The following is a 27,006-nucleotide window of genomic DNA, read 5'->3' on the forward strand; positions in this document are numbered from 1 at the left end:
GTTATTTTAAAAAGATAATTACCTTAGAAATATGAACAGGGCAAGTTTATTCTATGCTATGGGCATATATCTGGGGAACATATAACAGGGCCACAAGAGGATATAGATTGATTGAGTGATTGATTGATTGATTGATTGAACTTGTATACCCCCTATACCCGGAGGTCTCAAGGTGGTTCACAGACCTACAGGCAGGTATCAACAGGAAAAAGCAACCTTTCAGGTTCCTCTCCTTACCTGCTGCAATCCTAATAATTATCATGCTTCAGCTGATGCCATTTGCATTTTTTTTAAACCTGCTAATTAAATGCAAAGATCCATTTAATGACTAGCTTGGACCTCAGATATCTTTGGTTTCCAACACCTCAGCCTGGAGCAAGTTGGTGTGCAAGTTGTAGGATGTGTGTCCAAAATGCACGGCTTGTACTTGCCCACTGAAGACGGCTTCTGAGTACTATCCATCTCCTGCGACAGCCATCCTCAGTTTTGTTTGGGGTTTTTTATTTTAGTCACCATTAAGCAGCTAGAGCTCTCTAATAAAACATCACAGTTTCCTACTCTCCTGTTCAGCATTTTAGAAAGAGGTAAACAAAGGAGGCTTGCACAATGAACTTGACGAGCACAGGGCTGCCTCAACATGGCATCTTCAGCCTTAGGGCAAATGTAATCTGAGTTGTGAATGCAGGCAACACATAATAGCTTGAATGATTAAAGTATCATTGAGATGTAATTAGCTGCAAGGGTACCAGAAATATTTGGAATACATTCAACACGTACTTTTGAAAATACAAGTACAGCAATTAGCATGGCTGCTTTCGGCTGCTGTGATGCCCATCTACTGAGCTAGTTACTAGCGATTCTGTGAGTCTAACAGCAGCAATGAAGAATGAACATTCAGAGGATAAGATCATTACTTTTATTATTATTTATTGCACTTATTAGTCAATTTTATTTACAAAATGTAACCCAAAGCAACTTGCAAAATTGGTTTCTGGCCACAAGATTCAGTTTCAACTTAAATTTGGCGCAGGGTCCAAGGCACAGTCCACTTCAGAAAAAGCAAGGCTCCCCTTGCCCCTGCTCCAGGGTGGATAAATAAAGCCTGTCACAGTGCAGGCAACTCGCTCCGGGGCTTTTTGTGTTGCACTCAAAATGAAATATCTGTAACTTTTATTTGGGTGTGTGTGTGTGTGTGTGTGTGTATGTAATTTAAGGAAATGGTATATCCTTATTAGGGAGCGAATTCTGACAAATTTCAGAAGGGTACAAGCTGTGGTTTTCCAGCAAGGGTAGCCATTGCAGTTGGGCGGAGAGGAGAGATAAAAAAGGAATCACTTAAGTTACTTAAATTTAGTATGAGTTTTTATTTGTTTTAGTCTATTGTGATTTTTACTTTCTCTATGTTTTAAATTATGGCTGTAAATTTTTAGTGATAATTCCATTGTTTTATCATTTTTGTAAACTGCTTTGATTTTTTTTCCCTACAGGTGGTATATAAATTGTATGGAACAAACAAACAAATAGGTACCGGGGGTGGGGTGGGGAACAATCTTTTATTTTTGCAGCACTTACACTTCTGAATTCCCTGCCTATTGACACCAGGCAGGTACCATTGCTGTATTCTTTTCAGCACCTTATTAACATGTTTTTGTTCATGCAAGTCTTTCCAGACATGCATGTGATGAATGCATATGATTTAAGCTGTTTCATCTTAACTGTTGATTTTAATTATACAGTGGAACCTCGGTTTTTGAACATAATCTGTTCTGGAAGACCATTTCACTTCCGAAACATTCAAAAACTGAGGATCAATGGGCGGTCGGCAAAATCCATTGAAAAAATGGAGAAATGTGCCTCGGAAGCTGTTTGGCTTCCAAGGCATGTTTGAAAACGGAAGCAATTACTTCTAGGTTTTTGGCATTTGGCCTTCGGCTTTCGAGATGCTCGAAAACTGAGGTTCCACTGTATTTGAATTCTTTAAATACTTTGTCTTTTATTAAAATGTTAATGCTTGTTTCTTGTAAACCGCTTAGAGAGTCTATTTCTAATCAAGTGGAATATAAGTTTGTAAAATAATTTAAAAAACAAGATAGATAGATATATGCTTCCACGCTTTTGCTCATATACGGCAAAGGTTATTTTTCTTCAACATTCCTCCTCAAGAACACAGATTGGAGAGTCAAAGTAAAACAATTCCATTTGATTACAAGCTTGACCTGTCAATCACAAGAGAGCATTTCCCCCCTTAGCTTCCCATCCTGGTGTCTACTCTCCCTTCCCTCACAGCCTACCTAGTATTTCCCTTTCAATGTAAGCTTAAATACATTAGTTTTGCTGTTAGCAGAAACTTTTCTGCAACATTTTTAGACATCTTAATCACTGAGGCACCACAGGACCTCACTTTACTTCAGGTACCTGGTCAGATCCCCAGTTCGCCTTGGGACATAACCAAAATCCCCCCAAAGCACCCTATATTAGCTCAGGATTCATGTGTCTGCGTCACATCTTTATTTCCCCAACCCAGTGATTAATGTGCTCTAAAAAAGAGCTTTCTTAAATGCACTCATCAGATGCGTACATACTTTAATCTTTCAGGTGTCTCATTTTCTGAATGCCTGTTGTAAGCTAACACCACACACCACTGGAATAAAGTTCATAATATCATTTGGAACCCTGAAGTAATTGAGAAAGCTTGGAAAAGGAGAGATGAAAAAAAAGTACACATGCTATCTGGGTCATGTGGTTACACTTTGTTCGGTGACACCTTTTGAGCGTCTATATTGGTAGACTCAAATCTAGTGCTATTAACTTTCAGAGAGGCAAGCAATTGGAAAAATAATTTCCTTCCTTCTGCATCATTGCTATATCACTTTGACCTTTTCAAACACGTAACTTTAGATGAAAACTATATTTTGCCTAATTATTTTTCTTGGCCAGTTATTTAACAAATGAAGGGAAAACTCACTTTCTGAGGTGTTAAATATTCTACATGCAACCAACCTGGCATTCACTTAATCTGTAGGTACATTTTAGAGGTGCAAATGTAAATGTCAATGGTATAATTTGTTAAAGGCTTCTGACAACCAGAAAGTAAAATCACCACAGGTTCTCACAATTCAAACCACTTTTACGTAAATGTGAGATTTTCCTATAACAGCTAAATAAGAGACCTTTCCATTCAAGGTGAATGAAACCTTTATATATTTATTTATTTTAAAGTTATTCCTAGCCATATCCTTCCCCCTACTAGACTTTAGAAATAACGACAAATATTAGGCTTCTTTGACCTTTGTTTTTTAAAACACTGCCCACAAGTCCAATATTTTTGTCACTAGCAGTGACAGACTTCTGTAGTTGGTATAGATTTTGCAGAATTCAGAAAATACAGCTTTTGAGGGGCAGAAAATATAGCTTTAAAGTTTTGCTTACCAGACGTGAAGCTGTGCTACTAAAAACCATGAGTTCAACGTGTCAGGCATCTGAAATTCTTAAAAAATACATATAATTATTTTAAAAATCCATTACTTTAATCTTTTTTAAAAAAAGTAAATGAATTTACACAAATGTATTTTTTAATGTTTGACGCTTTATTATGTTTTTATATGTATTGGAAGCCACCCAGAGTGGCAGGGGAAACCCAGCCAGATGGGCAGGGTATAAATAATAATAACAAAATAAAATACAATAATAAATATTGTAACAAAATCAAATGTTTTCCTATGCAAAGTTTAAAAATGAATGATAATTTGCTATGCAGTTAATACCGCAAGGAAAATAAATTGCCCACCAACAAAACCTCCATCTTATCTGGATTGAGCTTCAGCTTATTGCTCCTTATCAGGTTTTAGACTGACCTAGTTTCTGTTTCACTGTTGGTGTGCAATTCATAGAACAGGGAGATGTCCAAACTGTTCTGGATGGGGCTGGATACAGTGGGGATTCATGGGCCACCCACGGCATGCAGCACCTTCAAATGGTTAAGCCTGATACACCAGCTGCAGCCATGGGCGTAGCCACAGGGGTGCAGCTGCCCCCCATTAAGTAAATAAACAGAAATGCTGAACTAGCTGCCTGATTGTATTGCAGGTATTTTGATTTTGCCCTGCCCCCCCAGCATAAAGCCTGCCTCCCCCTTAAAATAAATCCTGGCTATGCCCATGGCTACAGCCTGTCTTAAAAAAAGGGGGGGGGGGCAGCAGCTATCCACACCCTAGTAACTTCTCATCTATATTATTGCAATGTGCTGTAGTGTTTTTTAAAACTTTTTGGAAACTTTTGTTACTGGACAATTGAAGAACTAGGCTACTAACTAGGATCACTTCTTAAATAACTGTAGTGGCTGCAGTATATTTCCAGGAACAGTTCAAGGGCATTTAATGGCTTAGGACTCAAGATACTTGACCACACAAGCCTGCCCAAATTTTACATTATTATGAAAGCCCTTCTCTAAGTTCCTGTCTCCTGAAATTAGGTGATTACCAGGCAGAGGCAGTTTTATCACCCATTATGTAGAATGCCCTCTTGAAGGACTTTTGCCTGCTACCAAGTCTCATGTCTTTTCCAGCACATTTGCCCAGGCTTTTCAGCATGTTACCAAAGCTGTTTTAAACCAATGGTTCTGCTAGACTTAATACTCTCCTGTGCTTCTATTGCTTCATGTGCATTTTAAGTTTAATTTTATTTGCTATTTTATTGTCGGAGTCAACTTTGGTTTTTCTTAAACTGGAGAATCATAGAATCACAGAATTGTGGAGCTGAGAGGGACCTCAAGGGTCATCTAGTCCAAACCCCTGCAATGCAGGAGTCATAGCTAAATGCAGGAATCACAGCTAAGCATATAAACATTTTAAATAAACAACAAATGCTGTATTTTGAGTGAGCAAAGTGTTAACATAAGAATGTAATACCAAGATCATGAACTATCATCATTAATATACTTGCCTTAAAATGTGTCCTGAGACTTCTCACCTCTGTATCCCTATGGCTCTGGGGGATTTTCTCAGCTGTGACTAGTGGTGGTTCTGTCAAAGAATGCTCCCTTTACAGCCTCAGACAATTGGTCCATATAGCTCAAAATTGTCTGCATGCTGACTGACAGCAGATCTTCAGGGTTTCAGACAGGAAACAGGCCTACCTGAAGATGGCAAGGACTAAAACTGGGATGCATGTACTCTAACACTGAACTATGGCCCCCTCCCTTCAAGCTGTAGCTGACCTCTGGAATGGAGAAATGATTAGCACTCCCAAAATTATCACTCCCAAATATCCACTCTTACGAGTGAGAACCAGATTGGCTCTCTAGTTTCTGGGAGCTTCAATTAATTAAAAAACTACAGGGATGAGAGTGGGAGCAAGCAAAGACTTATGATGAACCCAACTGGTGTAGTCCACTTGTGTGTTTGATCCTTGTTCTTCATGGCTTAAGATGGGGTGGAGAAGCTGACCTAGTAGATTTCCTAAACAGCCTACATCAAGGATACTTAAAGGATCAATTCCTTGCCAATCTTGCCAATCCACCCAAATCACTGGGAGAGGTCTTCCTACATCTCCCAACCCCATTTGAGCATGATTAGTGGGAACATGTGGGAAAACTCTGTTACGGCAACTGTTCTAGAACTCTGCATCTTCAGAGATTCATATGGCACCTTCTCTGGTGACATCTCACCACTTTCTGAAATTTTTTATTCATTAGGCAAGCCTTCTGTCTGCAACTTGGCTAATTTTACGTGTTTACTTCTTTAGTTTTTGTGGTTTTATTGATTCTGTTATAAACTAGAAAGGTGAGGAAAAATGGATTAATGATTTCTGGTTGTCCACTCAATTGCTCATTATACACTGATCTATTAGTTGAAAACCACTCTCTTGTTTAACAGCCAAGTCATTAATTATTATTGCAGGACCATATTAATGATAACTCTCTTCCAAACATGGGCTTCACATTCCATTCTGTGCTTGAATAATTAAAGGATCATAGGATGGTTGAAAAACAAGTTGAGCATACAGGAGTGGCAACAGGGCAGGAAACTCAGTGCCTAGGTTACCTGCAGTGACAGTGAAGACTAGTGTTTTCATATTCGTAAGATTTGGTTTTTTTAAAAAAGTAGGTTGGATATGAATGACCTCTTTCTTTTCCCTTTAAATATGCAATATGTTGGCTGTATAGCGGGCTTTGTTTCATAAGAACTGTTCCTTATAACAGGCAGAAATAAGTGTAGGCGTACACACTTATAAGGAAATAGGCAAGATTTGAGCATTAAACCCACGCTGCAGGCTGTCCTACTTCCTTCATAACCTAAGGGTGGGGATGTAATAGAAGTGAATAAGATATGAGAGATGGAAAACTTACTGTTAAAGAATTCCTCATAGTCTGTTTTCTCCACACAGCATGTGTACATTCGCAGGGCTGCTATTTTGATTTTCTGGAGAAGAAAAACAATTGCTTTTAATACTCACAACATGCATAATGTGAGAGTTTTCATTAATCACTCCAAATACACTTCTTCTGCTATCAAAACTATACATTTGTTTAGGGTCTGTAATAAAATCTTAAAACATTTGCATAAATAATTGTGGAGATGGCCTTCAGTCTTCTGAGATACTTATATTATTGTGCTATGTTTGTTGCTATTTAACTGTGTGAAGCACTCTCCCATACTGAAAACAAACCAAAATACTAAGTTAACTTTTGAGTTATCATATCGATGACTCCAAATGCTCAAACTGTCTAGTCAGCAGTGCACAATTTTTATCAACATCTGTCAAGGTTTTTTGCATGCATTTCAGCTCTTCACACATTTAGGCCATCTAAATTCCTGTTAATGACAGTCATGAGCAATACTGTTTCCCAATGTGTTTGCTGTTTCATTCCATTATATGGATATCTGATGAGTAAGTTCATAAATGAAAAAATATTTGCATACTGTACTCACTTCTAAGACTAGCCCTTCCAAGGTCTCGTTTCATGTATACCATTTATACATTGACACATTAGTCAATATTCCAGCCAATATTCTTTTCTACTCCGCCAATAAGATTTGACACAGTTCCATGTTCTTAAGTCAAGAAACACATTATGTTTACTGGATTTTCCTGCCACAGAATGATATTTTGTTGGGCTGGCAATATTCTTAAACTTATACTGGCTAGTAGCCACCATCTCTTTTCAGTCCAGGAAATTATGACTAACCAATTTATTATTTACACTAACAATTTCTTGGGCAGTAAAAATTATAGCAATTGATTAATTAGTTCTTCAGGTCCTCTAATCCTAACCCTTCCCCTTTCTAAGAACTCCAACTTGTCTAGACCAGGGTTTTTTGTGTTTTTTTAAACCAACAACAGTGTAGGAGACTGCAAGCCAATTTCCAGACAGGTTTCTGGTGAGCCTTTGCAAAGTTAAAATAAAGACAAAGAAAGAGCAGGACGCTCAATACTCCTCCATCTCAGATCTGGGAAAAAGCAAGAGCAGCAAGAGAAAAAGACCCTCAAAGGGCCCATAAAGGAAATTATAATGAAAACAAAGATCATCTGGAAAATAAGCTGAATGAGCCCACAGTGACAACATATCAGAGAATATATGGCACATGTGAAGGAGCACATGATCTGTGCAGTTTTGAGTACTAGGCTCAATGAATGCACGTATACAAAAGATGGACTGAGGATCTTCCCCCTAGGCAAATCACCCCACAAGTTACAGCCCCGTTCTATTCCCTATTAAACTTGTTGTAGTGCAAGCACAAGATGTGCAAGAGAAGCAGATGGGAAAACCTCTGACTCAGTTGCTGAAATACAAAACTCACTTCTTCACTACAGCAAAAGTGTGCTCTGGCATTAGCTCAGGCTCCACCCACTCCAGATTTTTTTAAGCCCCTTGTGTTGGCATTCCTGTGCTATGTAGAACTTTTTTTTCCTTTTTTTTTTGAGAACCAGAGCCAAAGGATTCAAAAGCACAAGGAGTCCCTTTGTGCTGCTGCTAGAAGCCCAGAGCCTAATGCTATATTCCAGAATCTAGATTGGGCTCTTTAGTTCCAATTTGATTGGCCAAGTATTTATTTAAACTGCATCTCACAAGGTCGCAGAAGCACCCAGAAATCCAGGTGCTGTTTAGTGAACTAGTTGACATTCTTATTTTTTCCCCCGTGTTGTTGGCAGTAAAAGTGGAAGCACACATGCTTAGTATGAAACAAGAACCCAAATGTAATCCCTGCCATCGCCAGCTAAAAGTGTCAGGTTGTGTGTAATGTAAAAGACCCTGGCCAACATCCCTAGAGAGCCAATATAAGTCAGATGAGGCAATGCAAGACTATATGGGCCAAAAATGTCTGATCTGGTATAAGGCAGCTTCCTATAGGGCAAGCATAGGGAACTGCCAGGGGTCCTCATTTGGTATGTAAATCCATTTCTCCTCAGTTACATGCATCTGACATCAAGGTAAAGCTGTGGCTACAAAGAACAAAAAGGAGTGTTGGAGTGCACTCCTGATCATTCTTCTGCAAATGGGACTTGTATTTGGCACATTTTTAATTTGGTTCCAAATTCAGTAATTGCTGGGATTGGCTCCATTAAGGAAAAAATCTTCCTTTCCAGATGAACCCTGAATTTAAGCTGCACTTGCAAAGGAAGGAAAAAAAGAATCCATGTGCACTAAGTCACCGGACACCACAATGGAATCAAGGTAGCTGATAGGCAGGCAGAATAATAATAATAAGAAGAGTTTGGATTTGATATCCCGCCTTTCACTCCCCTTCAGGAGTCTCAAAGCGGCTAACATTCTCCTTTCCCTTCCTCCCCCACAACAAACACTCTGTGAGGTGAGTGGGGCTGAGAGACTTCAGAGAAGTGTGACTGGCCCAAGGTCACCCAGCAGCTGCATGTGGAGGAGCAGAGACGCGAACCCGGTTCCCCAGATTACGAGACTACCGCTCTTAACCACTACACCACACTGGCTCTCAAGACCTGAAGAACTAATATAACTCAAGTTGTATCTAAAACATATTGCTAACCATATTGCTATGCAAATTATCTATATGAAGCCGCAGGGAGAAGTCATTTTTCTCTTCTGCAAGCTTATCCTGAGGAGACTGTGGAGCTCCTAAACCATTTGGGGAGAATGAGGGAGAAACTTAATCCAGATATGACATAGGTACTGTGGGTGGGACAGTAGACACCTTTGTATAGAGCTTTTCAGCCTGTTGCACTAAACCTAAAGGATCAGTTGGCAGTTAGTTGGTATTTCCGGAATTATTGCTGTCTGGGAAAGCTCTGGTGGTGATGGTAGCTTAGGCTGGTACTCCAACTGCAACCCTATGTAAAGAGAGGTCAGATCTCACCTCAGTCATTCATGCATTTGTCACATCCAGATTGGACTACTGTAATGTTCTACATGGGGCTGCCTTTGAAGATGGGTGGGAAGCCTCAGCTGGAACAAAGTGTAACCAACCGGTTACAGGTGAGTATAGTCAGAACATACTACACTGATATTGTATCAGTTGCACTGGTTGCCAGTTCATTTCCAGGCCCAATCCAAGGTTCTGGTTCTTACATTTTAAGTCCTGAATGATCTTGAAAAGAATGCCTATACTCATTACCTGTACTGTGATCTGTGTCACAGTAACCGCCAGCAGGCTAGTAGTACAGTGGTACCTCAATTTAAGAACAGCCCTGTTTACGAACTATATAAGACTGTATAAGAACTGTATAAGAACTCTGCAAAACCGGAAGTGGTGTTCTGGTTAGTGAACTTGACCTCGGTCTAAGAACGGAAGCCAAATGGTGGAAGGGCACCGGCGGTGGGAGGCCTCATTAGGGAAAGCATGCCTCAGTTTAAGAACGGACTTCCGGAACGGATTATGTTCATAAACCGAGGTACCACTGTATAGGGCCTTCTTGCTCTACTACTAAGTTCAGTAGTAGAGTTATGGAACTGGAAAAATTAATCCCAAATGGAACTGTAATAACTGACAAGTAACTTCAGTGCACTTTCTTTCGAATAACCTCTCAAAGTATTGTTGCACTCTGACACCGTACTAACATTCCAACTATCTTCCACCAAGTTTTCCCTCAAGTACAGTTATTAGAACAACAAACATCTAGATTTTGCATCCATCTTCCTTTGTAAAATTTCTGATAGTTGGTGCAAGCGTAGAAGCTAAGCTTTAAGTTCTCATAAGATTCTTAGTTCTTTCAAGAAGACCAGCTCAAATAAGTATCTACCACTTATTTTTAAGAACCTTCCTTTAAAGAAATAGTATTTAATTTTACAGATTGAACAACTCCATATTACAGGAATGTTTACAGTATTTTGACTACATGGAAAATTATGACAGTTATAGAAATGCTTAATTTAGTGAAAACTCCCATTTTCACATCCCAATGCCATAGGCAGTTTGATGGTATACCACATCCAATTCCAACTTGACAGCATGGGCAGGAGGGTCAATTGTGGTACTGAAGAGAAGCACTGTAACATAAACCGTACTTTTGATTGATATAACACTAGACATAGGTAGGTACAACTTTCTAGTTCTCTTTAAAAACATAGCTGAAATCCCAGGAAATTGGTATCTGGAGGGCTCAGAAAGGAGGCAGATATTTTTTTTAAGTAGTGAGGATAGTTAGTGGATGAAATGAATCCAAGAGAGGTGATGGAATAATCATTTCCAGACCTCAGACTAGGTGACCGCAGGCTTGCTTGTGAACACTATTGTTGGTGCTTACTATGGAATGCAATGTTTGTGAGAGTCAAGGAATCCCATGTATGCTAGCCAAACCTTCTGCTCAGTCAGTCAGTTTTTATAGATTCAGCAGTTTTTATAGATTCATCCATGTCTATACAACATAAAATCACAATGCAATCCAAGCCAGCCAGATCAAAATTTCACAGGGCCCAGGATGGAGCTTCATACCAGCCCATGATGGTATATGGGATCATTACTAGAAATGGGCTCTCTGAGAACTCTCCATGTTACTAAGGTGCCAGGCCAGCAGCAGAAGTGGTCCAATAATGCCAGTGGCATTATGCTTATCTTCAAGTAATAACATATTAAAAGATCAACAGGCTTATCAAATCAATGATTGTAGAGATGGGTTGGCAGACAGTTATTTTGTTGTGTAACATCAGTATATGCTCTTGAGATGTTTTCATCTAATCTAATTTTGATTCATTGTTGTATCTGGATAAAATTTTACTGCAGTGCTTTTTATATTATATTTATTGTGTTATTTCACTGTACACTGCCTTGTCATGGCAACTGCCCTGAAAGGAGGTCTATAAATCTTTTAATAAAATAAAATACACACACAGGAGAAGACTAAAAGGAACTGAAATTAAAAATAAAGCTTCTAAACAAAAGCAGCTGCTGCATTTGCTGCTGGAAGAGGAGCATTCCAGGGGCTGGGGATGAAGATCAATCTATCTCCTAGACAAAGCTCAAGAGATACCATCACCACCACACCCGGAACTGCCCCTTTCCCAGCCTCTTTAACAAATTTAGCAAGTCACTGTGTACACCCCCACCCCATCCTTTCAATGTATTTTTAGACAGGTCATTCAAGGTGAGATATGAGCTCTGCTGTTGTTTTAGACATATTTTATGTTTATAATGTATTTTTACTTCATTTGGCCTTTTTTCACCCAAGAATTTTAGTGCCTTTGAGCCCCTGGGGGTCAGACATATTGATAATAAGAAAAAGCTGCTGTAAGACTCTGCGATTAAGTGGAATATCAATAAATAAATCAGATGGTAGTTCCACCAGAAAATGTGGCACAAATGTCCAGCCAGTCCACTATAAATGGCTGAAATCCACACATACACAAGCTTTTAACCATTCAGATACAAATATGAAGTAGCACTGCAATCCTACAGATGTGTACCTGAGAGTGAGCCCCCACAGTACTCAGTGGGACTTCCTTCCAAACAGACATACTTAGGATTGCACCATAACAGACATTCAGACATGTGCTTATAAGCAGAAGTTTGAACTACTTTATTCTGGTAGTCCTTCCTGATTTAGAGCCACTGAAAACAAGATGAATTTTTTACCCATTTGTTATATTTTAGTGGTCCTGTGAAACCCATTGCTTCTATTATCTTCGTGAAAGCACCTACTTTCTCTTCAGATGGCTGAGGGGAGTCTTTGGCTGTAAAAACCTATAATAAAAGCAAAGAAATGTGTTAACAGGAGTCACATCTTAATCACCAAAGCATTGTCTGCAAATTAAAGCTACATTAAGCCAAAAGGAATGCTTCACACATTGGAGGAAGGGTATCATCCAGGCCAGGCCAATCTGGAGTAGGAGGTGGAGGCTGTCATGTCTATCTGCCACATGCATGGTCCTATTTGACCAGGCCACACAAATGTGAATTCCGGTGTCTGTGTAACCTTGGCAGTGTAAGTGACTGTGCAATGTGGGCTCATCTGTGTTAGACTTTATGCTTCTATATCACATTTACATGTTATACACGTTTGTGGACCTCCAGTAGTCCTGAAGATGGGATAAGTGTCTCCCACGAGGTGGGAAAACATGATCTTTCCACATTTTTGGGAAGAAATCAAAGCCATTACATGACAATAAAAAGAATGTTTCTGATTACCTTTGTCACTTCAATAATATTCTTAAGCCTTAAAAAAACACCATTGTTCCTAACATGGGAACACATAAAAACCAGAGCATGGTCTGCAACAGTAACAGTAACTCTGTGTTCCAACTGGCGGCTGGACTAGTTGAAGAGAGTTAGGAATGAAGGCCACATGGTTGCCTATGTGGCCACATGGTTGCCTATGAGAAATAAGATGTCCAGCCCTATGAGATAATATATTATTGGCAACACATTTGGCCTTCCTGTTCTAATTAACCAGGTAATTTATGCCTACATGAACTTGAAGAAGCCAATGTGAGGCTGGCGCTTTAAAGAAATAGAGAAATCCATGACCAAAATACATGACCAAAAGCACTATATGCAACATGAAAAACAAGATTTGACAAATTCATGGATATACCTATAGCTATAAGTCAGGATGAGAAGTTGCTGATCGCTGTCTAAATCTACTTTCACAACCCTGAAATGGACAATCGGAGATGGAAGATCTCACAAAATAGCTTATTCCTGCACAGTTAAGTTTTATCTTAACAACTTTTACTGTTAAATGCGTATTTGTCCCTTTAAAACTAGCATTATATTGCCTACTAATAGCAGCATACAAGAACTTCATTAAAAATCCTTCTAACGTGTGTGTAAAAGGAACTGGGCTCTGAAATGTAGTTCACATACTATACATTGTATATGTTCTTCTTTCTAGAAGACTGTTAAGAACTGTACAGTTGTTAATTTTATAAGCCTTAAACTATCACAAGTGAAAATGAGAATACCTTAGGTTCAATTCAGACCTGAAAAAAGGTGAAGCAAATTGTTTGCCACTAAGCAGGTCCACTAAGCGCATGTGATAATGCATTCTGGAATAGACTCCTCTTTTAAGAATATTCAGTTCACTACATTTTCAAATTATCTACCCAGACTCTTGAGCTCTCTTTTAATCAGTCTAAATACCATAATGGACTTCGAGTCTTTCGAGTAGTTTCATGGGCGCCATTTCAGAAGAAAGGCATGAAAGAATATGGTACAGTGGTGCCCCGCAAGACGAACGCCTTGCAAGACGGAAAACCCGCTAGACGAAAGGGTTTTCCGTTTTGGAGGCGCTTCGCAAAACGAATTTCCCTATGGGCTTACTTCGCAAGACGAAAGCCCATAGGGAAATCTCCGGGACAGCGGGGAAGCGTCTTCCCCACTGTCCTCGGACCTCCTCCGAAGGCTGGCGGCGGGCGGAGAGACCTCCTCCCGCCGCCAGCCTTCGTTTCTCCGCTGTCCCGGACGGCTTTTGAAGGCGGGGGGGGGGGGGAGCATAGACTTTCGTCAGGACCTCTTCTGAAGGCCGGCGGGGGGCGAAAGTCTTTGCTCCCCCCTGCCTGCCTTCCCGGGAGAGCGGAGAAACACAGCGTGTTTCTCCGCTGTCCCGGACGGCTTTTGAAGGCGGGGGGGGGGGAGCAAAGACTTTTGCCCCCCGCCCGCCTTCAGAAGAGGTCCTGGACCTCTTCTGAAGGCTGGCGGGGGGCAAAAGTCTTTGTCCCCCCTGCCTGCCTTCCCGGGGGCTTTTAAATCGCCCCGGGACAGCGGAGAAGTCCCCCGCTGTCCCGGGGCTTTTTAAAATGCTGGCGGGCGGCAGCGGAGGCTTCGCTCCCGCCCGCCAGCATTTTAAGATCGCCCCGGACAGCGGAGAAGTCCCCCGCTGTCCCGGGGTTTTTTAAAATGCTGGGGGTGGGAAGAAAAGCCCTTGGTCCCCCCCCCCCCCAGCCTTCAGAAGAGGTCGGGGGACAGACTGTCCCCAGACCTGGTCTGAAGTCGGTTTCCATAGGAACGCATTAATTGATTTTCAATGCATTCCTATGGGAAACTGTGCTTCGCAAGACGGAAAAATCGCAAGACGACAAAACTTGCGGAACGAATTAATTTCGTCTTGCGAGGCACCACTGTATAAAAATATTCATAAGTTCAAATGTATCTACTCTGAGATACATTTTATCTGCTTTCATCTCTTGTAATAAAAACAAGAACAACACAGCGTGGTGACTTTTTTGTAAGCAGCAAAGATTCCCTTTGGCATGTAAGCATAGCACACAAGACCATTTATTTGTTTTCTAAGAGGATATGGCAGTATGTGAAGCCGTGTGATGGTCCGAAATACAAGTGTTTCTGATGAATAGTCACATGTGATCTGCAATTCCAGGGTAAGGAAAGCAGACATTGCCCATATCTATCCTCTAGAAATGGTACACCTAAACAATTATTTATTTTATTTAACAAAATGCTTATATTATTTGATTGTAATAAAATCTCAAAACGGCTCAAAATAAAATAAAATATTAAATTAAAATGATTGATAGAAGAGAGTTAAATATATATATATATATATAAATAATAAAAAGTAATTAAAATGAACAATAAACTAAAGTATCCTGATATTACCTTGTCATACAAGTTAGTGGACATACTGACTAAAGTGTCTTCAACAGCTAGCACTTTCTAGTAGCACTATCATTGCCTGGAGCAACTGCTGTTTGAGCCACTTACAAAGTGTACATATGAAGTGCCCTGTCCCTGCCCATACTGCTCCCTTTTTCTGTGAAGATACTCCATGGGTGCATCTCTTTGAGCCAAGTAGTCTTCGACAGGCATCAAGGACACTGGATGGATGGCCCTCACACTAGAGGGTTTCCTAATGAAGATCCAATAACAACAACAAAACTATGAAAATAAATCACAGCAGTAGGCTCTACAATTAGGCATACACCTCATTTCTTAGTTCCCCTTGTTGGTTTCTTACTGTAGATATGAGCCTCTTCAGACAATTATTGTAGTGCCCCCCAAGTTGAACAAATCATAAATCGGGGGCAGAACCTATGATTCACAGGGCAGATGTGGCCCTCAGGGCCTCTCTATTAGGACTTTGACTCTCCTTGAGAGACACATCTCCTTGGCCCTTTACCCTTACCAGCCCCACTTTGTCCCCTCCTGCACCCCACAGCTTACCTATGAAGTGGCTGACAATATGCCCACCCTTATGTTTACAATATGGATGGGGGAATAGATTAACTGAAGGCAGTAGATCTGGGATGATTAATGATGTGAGACAATATGAAAAGAACAAATGCTTGTGTGGGGATAGGTGTGTGAGAGAATAACTAGGGCATGTGATTGTGAAGGGTTTGGGGGGGTGAGAGAGGGGGGGGGGAGAGAGAATGTAATGCGTGCCTGTGTATAGGTGTGTGAGAAAATAAATGAACTGAATGGCTGTAGCCTCACCTACTTTTGACACCAGCCCCCAGAAAGTTATCTACAAGGGAATGCAGTCCTTGGCTTGAAAAACATCACCCATCCCTGTCACCAAGATAGAAAACACTTTTCATATTTTCATAAAGAGTAAGAAGTTAAGAGAAAACCCAATCTGACATTTTCTTTACATTCTGGAAAGAGGAAAGGTGAGGGGGTGGGGATAGAGAAATATATGGGCCTGTTCCAGCTGTGAAGCTTGCCAACTTGGCGTTTTAAAAAAGTATTCCACCAGATGAACAAGTGAAATACAGTGTGCATTTAGCTGTGAAACTGCTGCAATATTTAACAGCTTATGTATCTGAATTACTATGCAGGGCCCTTAGCATGTGACATAACCTAACTCACAATTAATGTCTCAGAGGCAGCTGAGTGAAAATGGACATACACAGGACCAAAATGTTGTAACTGCATCTCAAGCACTTCCTAAACTACTTTCCAGATTAGGTTTAGTCAGATGATTTTTTTTAATTTTTAAAAAAGTACTGGCTATGCTTATTCCAGGTTGTTGAGAAACCACTCACCCAGTATGGAGAGGAAGAATTCACTATTCGCTTCAGGCAACTTGACAACAGCAAGTTGTGCCCATTGTTAAAGAGTGTCTGGGGTTTGTTGTTTCAAGCCCAAGTGCCGCAAATTATTAGCACAGGTACATGTGGGCTGACAAGCTAGAAACCATTTTTGTGTCTTTTTTAAAAAACACATTTTTTTTTTTTTTTTGCAAAGCTGGCTTAGTTGATAACTGCAATTTAGCACTTCCATGTCAGTGTTTCCCCTGCTCTACACCAATGCTCACAACTTTTTCGTCATTCAGTCTCCTTCCCCCTTTTGCTTTATTCTCCCAATCTGTTAACCCTCCTCACAGAGTATGACATAAAAAGCATACGGACTTTCACACACCAAAGGAATTTGGGATACATGTGGGCAATGCCATATGGCTGGCTTCAACAGACTACAAGCCAAGTCATTTCCACTGCACACCTCCAAATCTAGAAAAAGGAGCAGTAGAACCCTAGTGACAAGATTCTTAGCCTTTTATCTCCCCGCAAATTTATCAAAGTGCAAAAATAGTTTTTGCCATGGTGTGTGTGACTGGTTTTGATGATTGCAAATCTACAAGAATTTTTTTTTTTAAAAAATGCTTAACATGTCACCCTGGTAGCCATGAGATCAGCAGATAAGAGTTTTTTGTTATATATTTTTTTTCCCTGTAACATTTAAAAATGGTTTTAGTTGTTTTTTAAAAAAAATGTTTTATCATTGCTACGCCTGCCACCCTGGGCCCCTTTGGTAAGAGGGCAGATAAAAGTCAAATAAATCACCAACACCATCAGGCACAATAAAGATACGTTGACATAAGAATTGCTTTGGGGAGCTATTAGCTGAATCAGACAAAATGCAATGCAAGATGCAACTAAAAACAGTTGTCAGAGGTCATTTGCACACTCTGATTTTGAATCCATAAAAAATTGTAGTATAAAAAGCAATCTCATTTTTCTTCCTTGTGGATCTTAGTAGTCAGAATAACATAGTACCCTATTTGTGCCATCTCACCCCTTAACATTCTGATTTATAGCCATTTAAGATCTTCCATGAATTTGTCCGAACCGTTGAAAGTATTCTGCTAGTTTCAGCAGGTGTCACTTCCTCAGATTACTCTGGGATTTAATGCTTCTCCTGCATAATAAGACAACAAAGACTGTGCATTTAAAGTTTTGCTTGAAACCTGTTAACTCAAAAAATCCCAACCCCCAATAGAACCACAATCCTAGTTCAATAGGGGCAGACAGCATTTTTGAAATACAAGACTTCACTTTGGTCTGACCTTGTTTGTGTGATGAAGTGTTCTGTTTGGCTGCTTTACTGTACCAATGGTTTGTATTAATCCACAGCAAACTTGGGTTAGTTGTGACTGGCCATTCTTGCGTCTCTGGTAAAACAACAAAGAGAAATAACCAAGCGTAAAAAATAGTAGTATGGAAGGGCAACAATGGATCATACAGTTAGGCACACAAATTACACATTAGTGTTTCCCTGTGGAAGAATTTCAGATCAGAGACTTGCAAAGTTATCAGGCTTATTATACACATGAGCACAGCACAACTTTGATGAAGGAAAGTAGCAAATACATAAGGAAAGACTTACATTGCCTTGGCCTTCTAAACTTACCAGCTTCATACACCAGAAAAGATGAAAAGGTCATGAAGACACCACACACCTTCGACCTAAGAATTATTGCAACTATCAGGAATTTCTTGAAAACATAAGAAGAGCCTGCTGGATCAGGCCAAAGGCCCATCTTTTCCAACATCCTGTTTTTACAGTGGCCAACCAGATACCCATAGGAAATCTGCAAGCAGAATCTTCACACAACAGCGCTCTGCCTTCTTGTGATTCCCAGCAACTGGGAACAATTACAGTAAAAGTTATCCCAATGAAACTGAAAAGTCTGCATTCTTCATTATCTTTTGAACCAAAATACTTTTTGTATATGCTTGGATGTGGTATAGAGCTTATGGTATTTATTATTTGCTTCCTATTTTCATCAACATTCAAATAGCAAATACCTATTTCAGACCATTTAAAATATTGATAACTGTCCCATATCCTTGAGGCACTCATAGGCTAAAGCAAATGATGAGCACACAGCTTTCCTTTAGACTGTCTTTCTGACACAAGGCTGATACCATTTCCAGTTAGTGCACCCATAAAACCACTGAGGAGAGCTGTAAGCCTAAAGAATTACACTCAATATTTCATCTGTTTTGCGAGGAATAATGTTCCATATTGTATATATCATGCTGGGCCTCGAGAAAGGGTAAATACTAGCATGGCAAGTCACACCTGGCTCAAACTATTCAGTTCCCTGAAATAAGAGTAAATACAAGCCATGGAAAGTTAATATTGGAATGTTAGAGAGTAGACTTGCTGGATCAGCTCTCAGACCTATCTAGCCCAGCATTCTGTTCCCACAGTGGCCAACCAAATACCTGTGGGAAGCTCACAAGCAGGACATGAGGGTATGAACACACTCACACTCATGTTCTCCAGAAGTTTTATTCAGAGGCAGCAATATATAGCCATTATGAAATACTAACCATTGAACCACTACAGATTTGCAAAGCATTTCTCTTAGGGCTCTGAAAACAACAACTGAACAGTTATTAATTCCATGATAAGATCTAGCAAAGTTCTCATTCTTGCAATTTTAAAAAAAATCGTACCTGGAGAGTGCCATGGAGCATCCTGCCCCATTGTTGCTGAGCTAATGTCGTTTGTATCAATCCACTGCATAATGCAATCCATTGTGGTACTCCAGCTCGATGAGTCTATAAAATAATAGCCACTAATCAGCAATGATTATTATCAAACACCCACCTTCCTATAACCCCATGTTTGAATAATACTGTAAAAACACAAGTGCTGCTCATCTGAAGATTCTGTATCTCCTCAGCACGATTCAGTATGAACAATTATAGTTCAAAGTAAAATACTGCTAGAAGTTCAAATATGTAATGGGCATGCAGAAGTATCTGCTAAGGCAAACTGATACATTCTCTACTAAGAACTATGAAGTCTTAACTAAAATAACAAAGATATGAAGAAAAACAACTAAAGGTTCCCAGTGTAAAAGGACCCACAATCATTCTACATGACTGATACAAGCAAAAGTCAGGAAATTATAACTGGCTCCATGTGTCTAAATTATTTCCTGCCTCAAGACATTGTGTGTCTTACCACACCTTGCTCACTGCTATTCTCTTACATAACGATTATATCCTAGATTATATAATCAGGGTAACATGGCTTAACTTCTAAAAGATCCTGCCTGGCCAAAGAAGATTGGATAAATCAACCCACATGTCCCTTCCAGTTCCAGCCCTTTTGCTGACTACATAGCCCATAAGAAGAATGTTATAACAGACAATGAGACTTAAAGGACTGCCGCTAGTAAGCAAGCAGGAAAGCCAAAAAGAGGTTTAGCTTCCTATTCTTTAGGTTTAAGCCAGAAGTGGGGAGCCTTGGCCGTAAATATGAGTCTCCCCAGACTCACACCTCACCAGCCCTGTTTCATACCCCAAATGTCTTTGCTTGGCTGGAATGTGTGTTTGAACTCTGATAATGCTTCTTGCTTCCCTGAATGGATGGGTGTGTGTGTGTGTTCACAAATATAAACTTTCTATGTGTTGCTCTCCCCACATTTGCCTCTGGCCCTTTCCACCACTGGCACACAGCTCCCAGAAGGATATACAGCTCTCCAGCTGACACGTATGCCCCATTTCTGATTTAAGCCATACAGACACAGAGAACCAGGCATGAAATGGTGCAGTGAAAACAGAGCTGAAAAATGTGGCGCTTAAGTCAAGACCATCTCTGCAAAGAGCCCACCTCCATTGCCATTACAAATATTTAAAAAACAGCACTACTGTACTACTAATTATGACAGAGCATGAACCAGACTATTAAATTAAGAGCTGAAGATCCTGGTTATACAACCAGAGTTTCTGCCTCAGCCGCTGAAGTTACTTTACAAGCATTGTAATGGTTAGTGTTGGACTAGGATCTGGGAGACCAGGGTTCAAATTCCCCGCTGAGCCATGAAGCTCACTGGGTGATCTTGGGCCAGTCACCATCTCTCAACCTAACCTACCTCACAGGGTTGTTGTGGGGATTAACTGAGGGGGGGGGCTATGTATGCCACCTTGAGCTCTCTGGAGAAAAAGGTGGGCTATAAATGCAACTAATAATTTTATGCCTAATTTTGGGAAGGCCGGTGATGCTTTGGCCTTTCTACGACGGGTCCCAACAGAAGCAGCTACGGCGCTTTCGTCCTTCCCACAGCAACGCCTGTCACCTCGCCGAAGCCTCCAAGGGCAAAGCCTTCCATGGCGAGCAGGAACCCTCGCTCCCGATTTCCTCAGCCTTCCCACGGCCAAACGGGTCGCAGCTTGTGGGGCTGCTCACCGACAGCCCCCTGCGGACCCTTTTCTCCACCCCCCCAAAACACGCCCACCCCGCGCCCCTTGGCTGGCTCAAGCCCACGGCGCCGGAGAGGCTGCCCGAAGCCGGCCTCCCCAGCCCTATTCCTCGGGCCCTGCAGGCCGAGAGAATGGTGCCGGCACGCCGAGCTCACGAAGGCAGCGCGCAAAGGCAGTCGCCAACCTCACTCACCACAACCCTCACCAGCGCCGCCATAATCCTTCAAGGGCGAGCTTCCGCTTCCGCCAAACTTCAAAGTGCTTCCGCTCCTTCATCCGAAGCCGGCGCCGCCACCTAGTCCCCCCGGGATGCTCTTGCGGAGCGTGTCTGGCCGGGGGCGGCGGGGCATGCGCCTGAAGAAGCTCCTTCGTAGCCTCGATGGTAGTTTTGCGCCAGGGGCGTAATAACGGAGCTCTATTTGCGGGAGCTGCCATAGGGGCGACCTGTGCCTGTGGGGCAGCTCGTATTTATTATGGGGAAGCCAGGAGACTTTCCGTAGGGGGTAAGGGGGGCTGGCTGTTGGGAAACGCCGTGAAGGTTTCTTTTAATTTTATCCTCTTCGAAATCTGTTCCCCGTAAAGCGTCGGAAACTTGATGTATTTTTAATGGCGAGGAAGGTGCTTTCTCTAGCAGTGCCGGATATACGTATAAGCTAAACAAGCTATAGCTTAGGGCCCCACTCTTTTGGGGGCCCCAAAAAAGTTATAAAGGAAAAACAACAACTGGATGTACATTTCCAAAATATAAGATAAAAACCAAATAAAACAAAATAAAGATTATGAGGCTTTGTAAATTGTGTTTCTAAAGGAACTTTTGTTATTGCCAAATGCCAATGTGTTTGCATTATTAAGTTTGTTATGAATAAAAAATCATTTTAAGTTAGAGCTTAATAATTATTTCACTATTAATATACTTATTTCAGTTCAACAATTACTTTGATAAAATACATATTTTGTAATGTGCAAATGGCTTTAGATACCTATTCGGTACATAAATTACCATATAGCATATATTCAACGCAAAAGACAGCGACAATTTGTTGTTGACAAAGGACAGCTGGACATATAAAGGGCCCCATTACCTTCAGTAGCTTAGGGCCTCATCAAACCAAAATCCGGCCCTGCTTTCAGGAATGTGCAGAGTGTGATTTTCTCCCACCAGTTAGTAGCCACAACCGGCTCCCCCAACACACATATCAAGGATGAGGTGGCAGGACCTAATTCTGGGCACGTTGTTCTCTGTTCTCTGTTCTCACCCTCTTCTTGTGCGCTTAACCAGTGCCATAACTAGCCATAACTGCGCCTGGTGCAAACCATACATTTGGTGCGAGACCCATGTCAACTGCTGCCAATGTATGTTTAAATTAGAACCACAGATTTATAATTACATAAGAAAAGCTTTAAAAATCAGTGGCAGCTGGTAAGATTTTGTCTAGGCAGGGCTGTGATTTTGAACCTTGTGGTTTTTTTCACAATAAGACTAGTATAGCACTCATTTTGGAAAGTGTACCATTTCACATGTACACTGTCTCACTAAAAAAACAACCTCCATCAATTATTCTCTGCACTTTTATGGACAGGGGAAGAGGTTCTGTATAAGGGAGCAACAGCATTTCCTCCATGCTGCATTCAATATATTTTGAACTTTGCTATGAGAGGGGCATGTTGGAAGCAGATACACTTTTTCTGGAAATACGATAACAATTATTTATTAAACCTTGCTCACCTGACTTGGTTGCCCCAGCCATTCTGGGAGGCTTCCAATAAAAATACAAGGGGAAAACCAACATAAAACATTAAAAGCTTCCTAAAACAGGGTTGCCTTCAGATGTCTATGAAAATTTTTACAGTTGTTTAACTCTTTGACATCTGCAATCAAGCAGTCTTTCCTTACTAAACAGCTGATGCTGCAGTAGCTTTTAATGAGTGAATGCAGGGAAATGGTTAATACAGACGTTGTTGCTACATAAGCCAGCAACCATTTCTCCTCCAATCGAATTCACAAAAATAAATACAAAATTGATAGATATAGAGACACACAGTGTCCACTGTTCTCTCTCTCTTATCCCCCACCCCACCTCTAGATAGGGCTACAAAACAAATACTATATAAGTATTTGGAAACACACTCTGTTGCTTTTCTGGTTTACCAGAACATGCTAAAAAGTATGAGGAGCTCTGGCCTTAAAGGAAAGATTGGAACCTATAATGATTGGAGGTGAGATGTTAACATGTAGTAAACGTGCTCTGAGGCTGTGAATGACCAGTGATCCTTTTCATATATGTGTCTCCCACATAATACATGAACCATGCAATGAACAAGTGCAGATTCATATTTGGCATAATGTGTGAAGCAGCCCTAAACTCATTTGCAACCCAGCTATAAATCACTTTTCCATCTTTTGAATGATGGCATTATTAATTATCATAACTTTCAACTCTGAATGCCAAAGATGCAGGATGCTATCAGTCAGATGCCCAGGCCTTGTAAGTTTCCTTAAGGCTACTTCTGCAAGTTCTGCCTCTGAAAGGAGCTGTGAGGAGCCATTCATTGTGTCAGTCTTGGCCTTCTGTGGTAAAAGGCCCATTTGTGAAAGAGGAGCTGGCAAGAATGGAGTCATGATGAACATGGAACAGTAGGAGGGAAAGACTTTCTTTAGCCATAAAATATTTGTGTTGTGAACAAGCTCCATTCTTAAACTGTTTAGGCTTCTGAAGTTCTATACTCCAAATACCCAGACCATTTCCGGTAGTGTATTGGCAAGTTCCCAGATAGGCACACTGCCAAATCATATTGGCAGATGCTTTTCCCTGGCCTATTTTAAAATTTCCAATGAAAGGGATTCCATAATCACCACTATTAACTTATTCCACTCTCCAACAATTTTCATATTTACAATTCTTTTTGTAATATTTAAGCTGAAAATGTTCTTGTAACTCAAAAACCATTGCTTCCTCCCTTACCTTCAGTTGCTATGGAGAACAATTGATCTCCATCAATCTTATAGCAGCTGTTTAGATATGTATTTGAAAAGAGTTGCCAGCTTTCTGATAGCATAGGCTCTTTCAAGACTGGAACTTCTGTTGTTTTCTCCTTGATAAATATTTTCAGTGCCTTCAGCTTCAACTTAACCAGCTCTCAGATGCCTGGTTAAAACTATTTTATTCCAGGAGGCCTTTGCAGAGTGAATGCTGTTTTGATGTGTTAATGTCTGATGTTTTAAATCTCTCATGTTTAATTATTGTTTTGAATTTTTGTATATTTTATGTTTCCATTTTGTAAGCCACTTTGAGACCCAGATGGGGAATAGTTTAATAAAATAGGTAAATAAGTTTAAAAGTTGCCTTCATATATATTACATTTTAAATCCAATATATTCCTGCTTTCTTTTAAATTATCCACTTGTTTCTTAAAGTCATTGCCTGAACCTAGACACAATATTTAACTAGATGCTAATGGCACATTGGTTCTAAACAGTTGCCAGGCATTATGATGATGCTACAATTCTTTTGTGGCATGGTACCCTCCAGATGTTTTGAATTACAACTCCCTTCAGCCAATTATCAAAGCTGTGATGGCTGAGGGCGGTGCTTATTTTCCGAGGGGACGCAGGGGTACACACACTCCTAAACATTTTGTGAATCTAAGTTTGGCCTCATTGAGGAGCAATATTTCAATATGAGTAGGAAAATGAGAGTACTCCTAAACATTATTTTTAGAAACAAAGCACTGGCTGAGGGTGACAGGATTTGTAGCAGAAGACATCTGGAGAATACCAGGTTGACAAATGCTGTACAGTGGTACCTTAGGTTAAGTACTTAATTCGTTCCGGAGGTCCGTACTTAACCTGAAACTGTTCTTAACCTGAAGTACCACTTTAACCTCCCACTGCTGCTGTGCTGCTGGAGCACAATTTCTGTTCTCATCCTGAAGCAAAGTTCTTAACCTGAAGCACCATTTCTGGGTTAGCGGAGTGTGTAACCTGAAGCGTATGTAACCTGAAGCATATGTAACCCAAGGTACCACTGTACTAAATAAAGGGCTGGTATGGCAATATAAGATTTGAGAACTAGATCATGTATAATAATAAAATTACGTTTGTAAGTTTTAAGGAAGCTCTGTGAGGGGAAATGGTTAAAAGGGCAGAAATGTGTAAAAGGTAATAAAGGTAAGGAATGGCAGACAAATTGAGGGAAGTCAAAAAAGAGAAGTAAGATGTAATTAAGATGTATGGAATGTATAAATTTGTTTTTGTATTTGAAAATTTAATAAAAATAATATATATATATATATAAAAGAGAACTAGATCATGTATTGAAATCTGTATTGAATTCCCCCTCCCCTAATTTTGTAGTGCCTCTCAAGGATGTGTTGACTTGTGACAACAGGGGGTATAAATAACATTATACAATAGTTTTTGTCACTGAGAGCAAAGTTCATTGAAGCACATTTTTGTGTCTGGGTAACTTGTCATCTATGGTGACATTTCTCTTTGTGACATCTAATCCCACCTGTCATTGACTGGTTGGATGCAGAGGAACGGTGGGAGGAACCAACTGAGAAATCCCCAAAGGAGTAAGACTCAGTGTCCGAGGATTGGTGGTGGGACAACGATGAGTGATCACAGTAAAAAGACTGGGAAGAGGAGGTGTCAGAAGCTGAAGGGGTAACAGGACTTAGTGAGCTGGGAGAGTCTGTGTCAGAGAGAAGTCCAGAATCAGAGAAGGAAGCTGTGTGAGTTGGAGGAGGGAAGCTAAGAGGCAGAGATGAGTCAGGCTGGTGAAGACTCCCGGGTTGTTTCCCTCTTCTGCTGCTCTCTCCTCTCCATCTCCTAGAACTTGAAGAGGTCTGAAACTGGCAGAGCTATGGCAGGCTACACACAGACATGGTGTCTGATTGCTTGGGAAAAGCTCTGGAGAGGGGGAGACTTAGACAGCTGTGGGAGGCGAGGACTTTCAGCCTCGGCAGCTGATTCATGGGATAAGACACTCAGCTAAGTCTGAGTCTTTTTTCTTTTTACTTGTAATAAAGTAAACTCCAACTTCAAACAGTGTGATTTACTGCCGGTTCTCTCTTTGACACCACCAAAACCCTGTTTCCATTTGCTCCTTACCTGAGCACAAGATGGCCATTTTGTTTCAAGTACACCCCCCCCCCCCATATTAGCATGCCTGTTTCCACCAGCTGGCAATGTTGAAGACATGTTCAGATCACAGCAAGCTGTTAAGGGGGAAGCTGTATTCTCAAGATACTTCAACAGCAACAACAACACAAGGGTCTTCAACAATACCTCTTTATCAGTTGGGGTGCAAGCCTAACCCAGATAAATGTAACTTAGCCTATTTTGGTATTAAGTAACATATTTTTAAATGAAAATTCACACATGCACATATAAAAATACGGCACAAACCTTCATTTTACCCATTAGGAAACATGATAATTAGTAGGTCTTGTAACATTTGCTCTTGCACACTTCCTGAAAATTATCTATCTGTGTGTATGTCCAGAACAGAAAAGGGTTGTGGAAAGGGGAAGGAGCAATTGAAGGAGCAATTGAAGCTTCTGAATAAGATCAGCATAGCAATGAAAATTCATGACTCGAAAAAAATTGTGTTTGGAGCTAATGTGCAGGCAGACAGACACTAAAATCAAATCTAAATGACGCATTTGAAAGTACCCTTAATGCATGTTGCAATATATTTGTGTGTATGTGTATGCGTCTTGCATTCCTTAAAATTAGGTTTATGTTTTGGTTATGTATACTGCTCTGGTGTTGCAGTAGATAAATTGTGGCCTATTAATACTTTTATAAATGAAATAAAGAAATAAAATGTCCAACTCAGGTACACCACACCTGGAAGCTCTCTTCTGCAAGACAAAACCAGGTACAGTGGTACCTCGGGTTACATATGCTTCAGGTTACATATGCTTCAGGTTATAGACTCCGCTAACCCAGAAATATTACCTCGGGTTAAGAACTTTGCTTCAGGATGCGAACAGACATCGTGCTCTGGCGGCACGGCGGCAGCAGGAGGCCCCATTAGCTAAAGTGATGCTTCAGGTTAAGAACAGTTTCAAACTAAGAACGGACCTCCAGAACAAATTAAGTACTTAACCTGAGGTACCACTGTATAGTCCAGCTT

The 27,006-nt window shown here is 40.6% G+C and overlaps 2 protein-coding genes across 12 annotated transcripts in view; one reads left to right on the top strand and one right to left on the bottom strand.

Annotated features, from left to right (window-relative positions):
• The window catches only part of UQCC1 (ubiquinol-cytochrome c reductase complex assembly factor 1), a 42,436-nt gene extending 21,223 nt beyond the window's left edge, over window positions 1-21,213 (bottom strand). Inside the window, exons 1-6 of one of the 6 annotated variants that reach the window (XM_028734747.2) lie at window positions 21,057-21,213; window positions 19,109-19,213; window positions 17,710-17,814; window positions 12,042-12,149; window positions 6,347-6,419; window positions 3,430-3,487 (exon numbers count right to left, since the gene is read on the bottom strand). In XM_028734747.2, the coding sequence (XP_028590580.1) occupies window positions 3,430-3,487; window positions 6,347-6,419; window positions 12,042-12,149; window positions 17,710-17,814; window positions 19,109-19,213; window positions 21,057-21,080 (473 nt within the window). In that variant the 5' untranslated portion in view covers window positions 21,081-21,213. Of the gene's footprint in view, window positions 1-3,429; window positions 3,488-6,346; window positions 6,420-12,041; window positions 12,150-15,125; window positions 15,271-17,438; window positions 17,562-17,709; window positions 17,815-18,053; window positions 18,110-19,108; window positions 19,214-20,535; window positions 20,671-20,739; window positions 20,876-21,056 lie in introns of those variants that run through there. The other 5 variants (XM_028734746.2, XM_077929146.1, XM_077929147.1 and 2 more) reach the window with 5 other exon arrangements.
• CEP250 (centrosomal protein 250) overlaps window positions 1-27,006 on the top strand; it is a 135,160-nt gene that overhangs the window by 44,846 nt on the left and 63,308 nt on the right. The window lies entirely within an intron of this gene.

Source organism: Podarcis muralis, chromosome 5 (assembly GCF_964188315.1).
Source record: "Podarcis muralis chromosome 5, rPodMur119.hap1.1, whole genome shotgun sequence".
Taxonomy (NCBI): Eukaryota; Metazoa; Chordata; class Lepidosauria; order Squamata; family Lacertidae; genus Podarcis; species Podarcis muralis.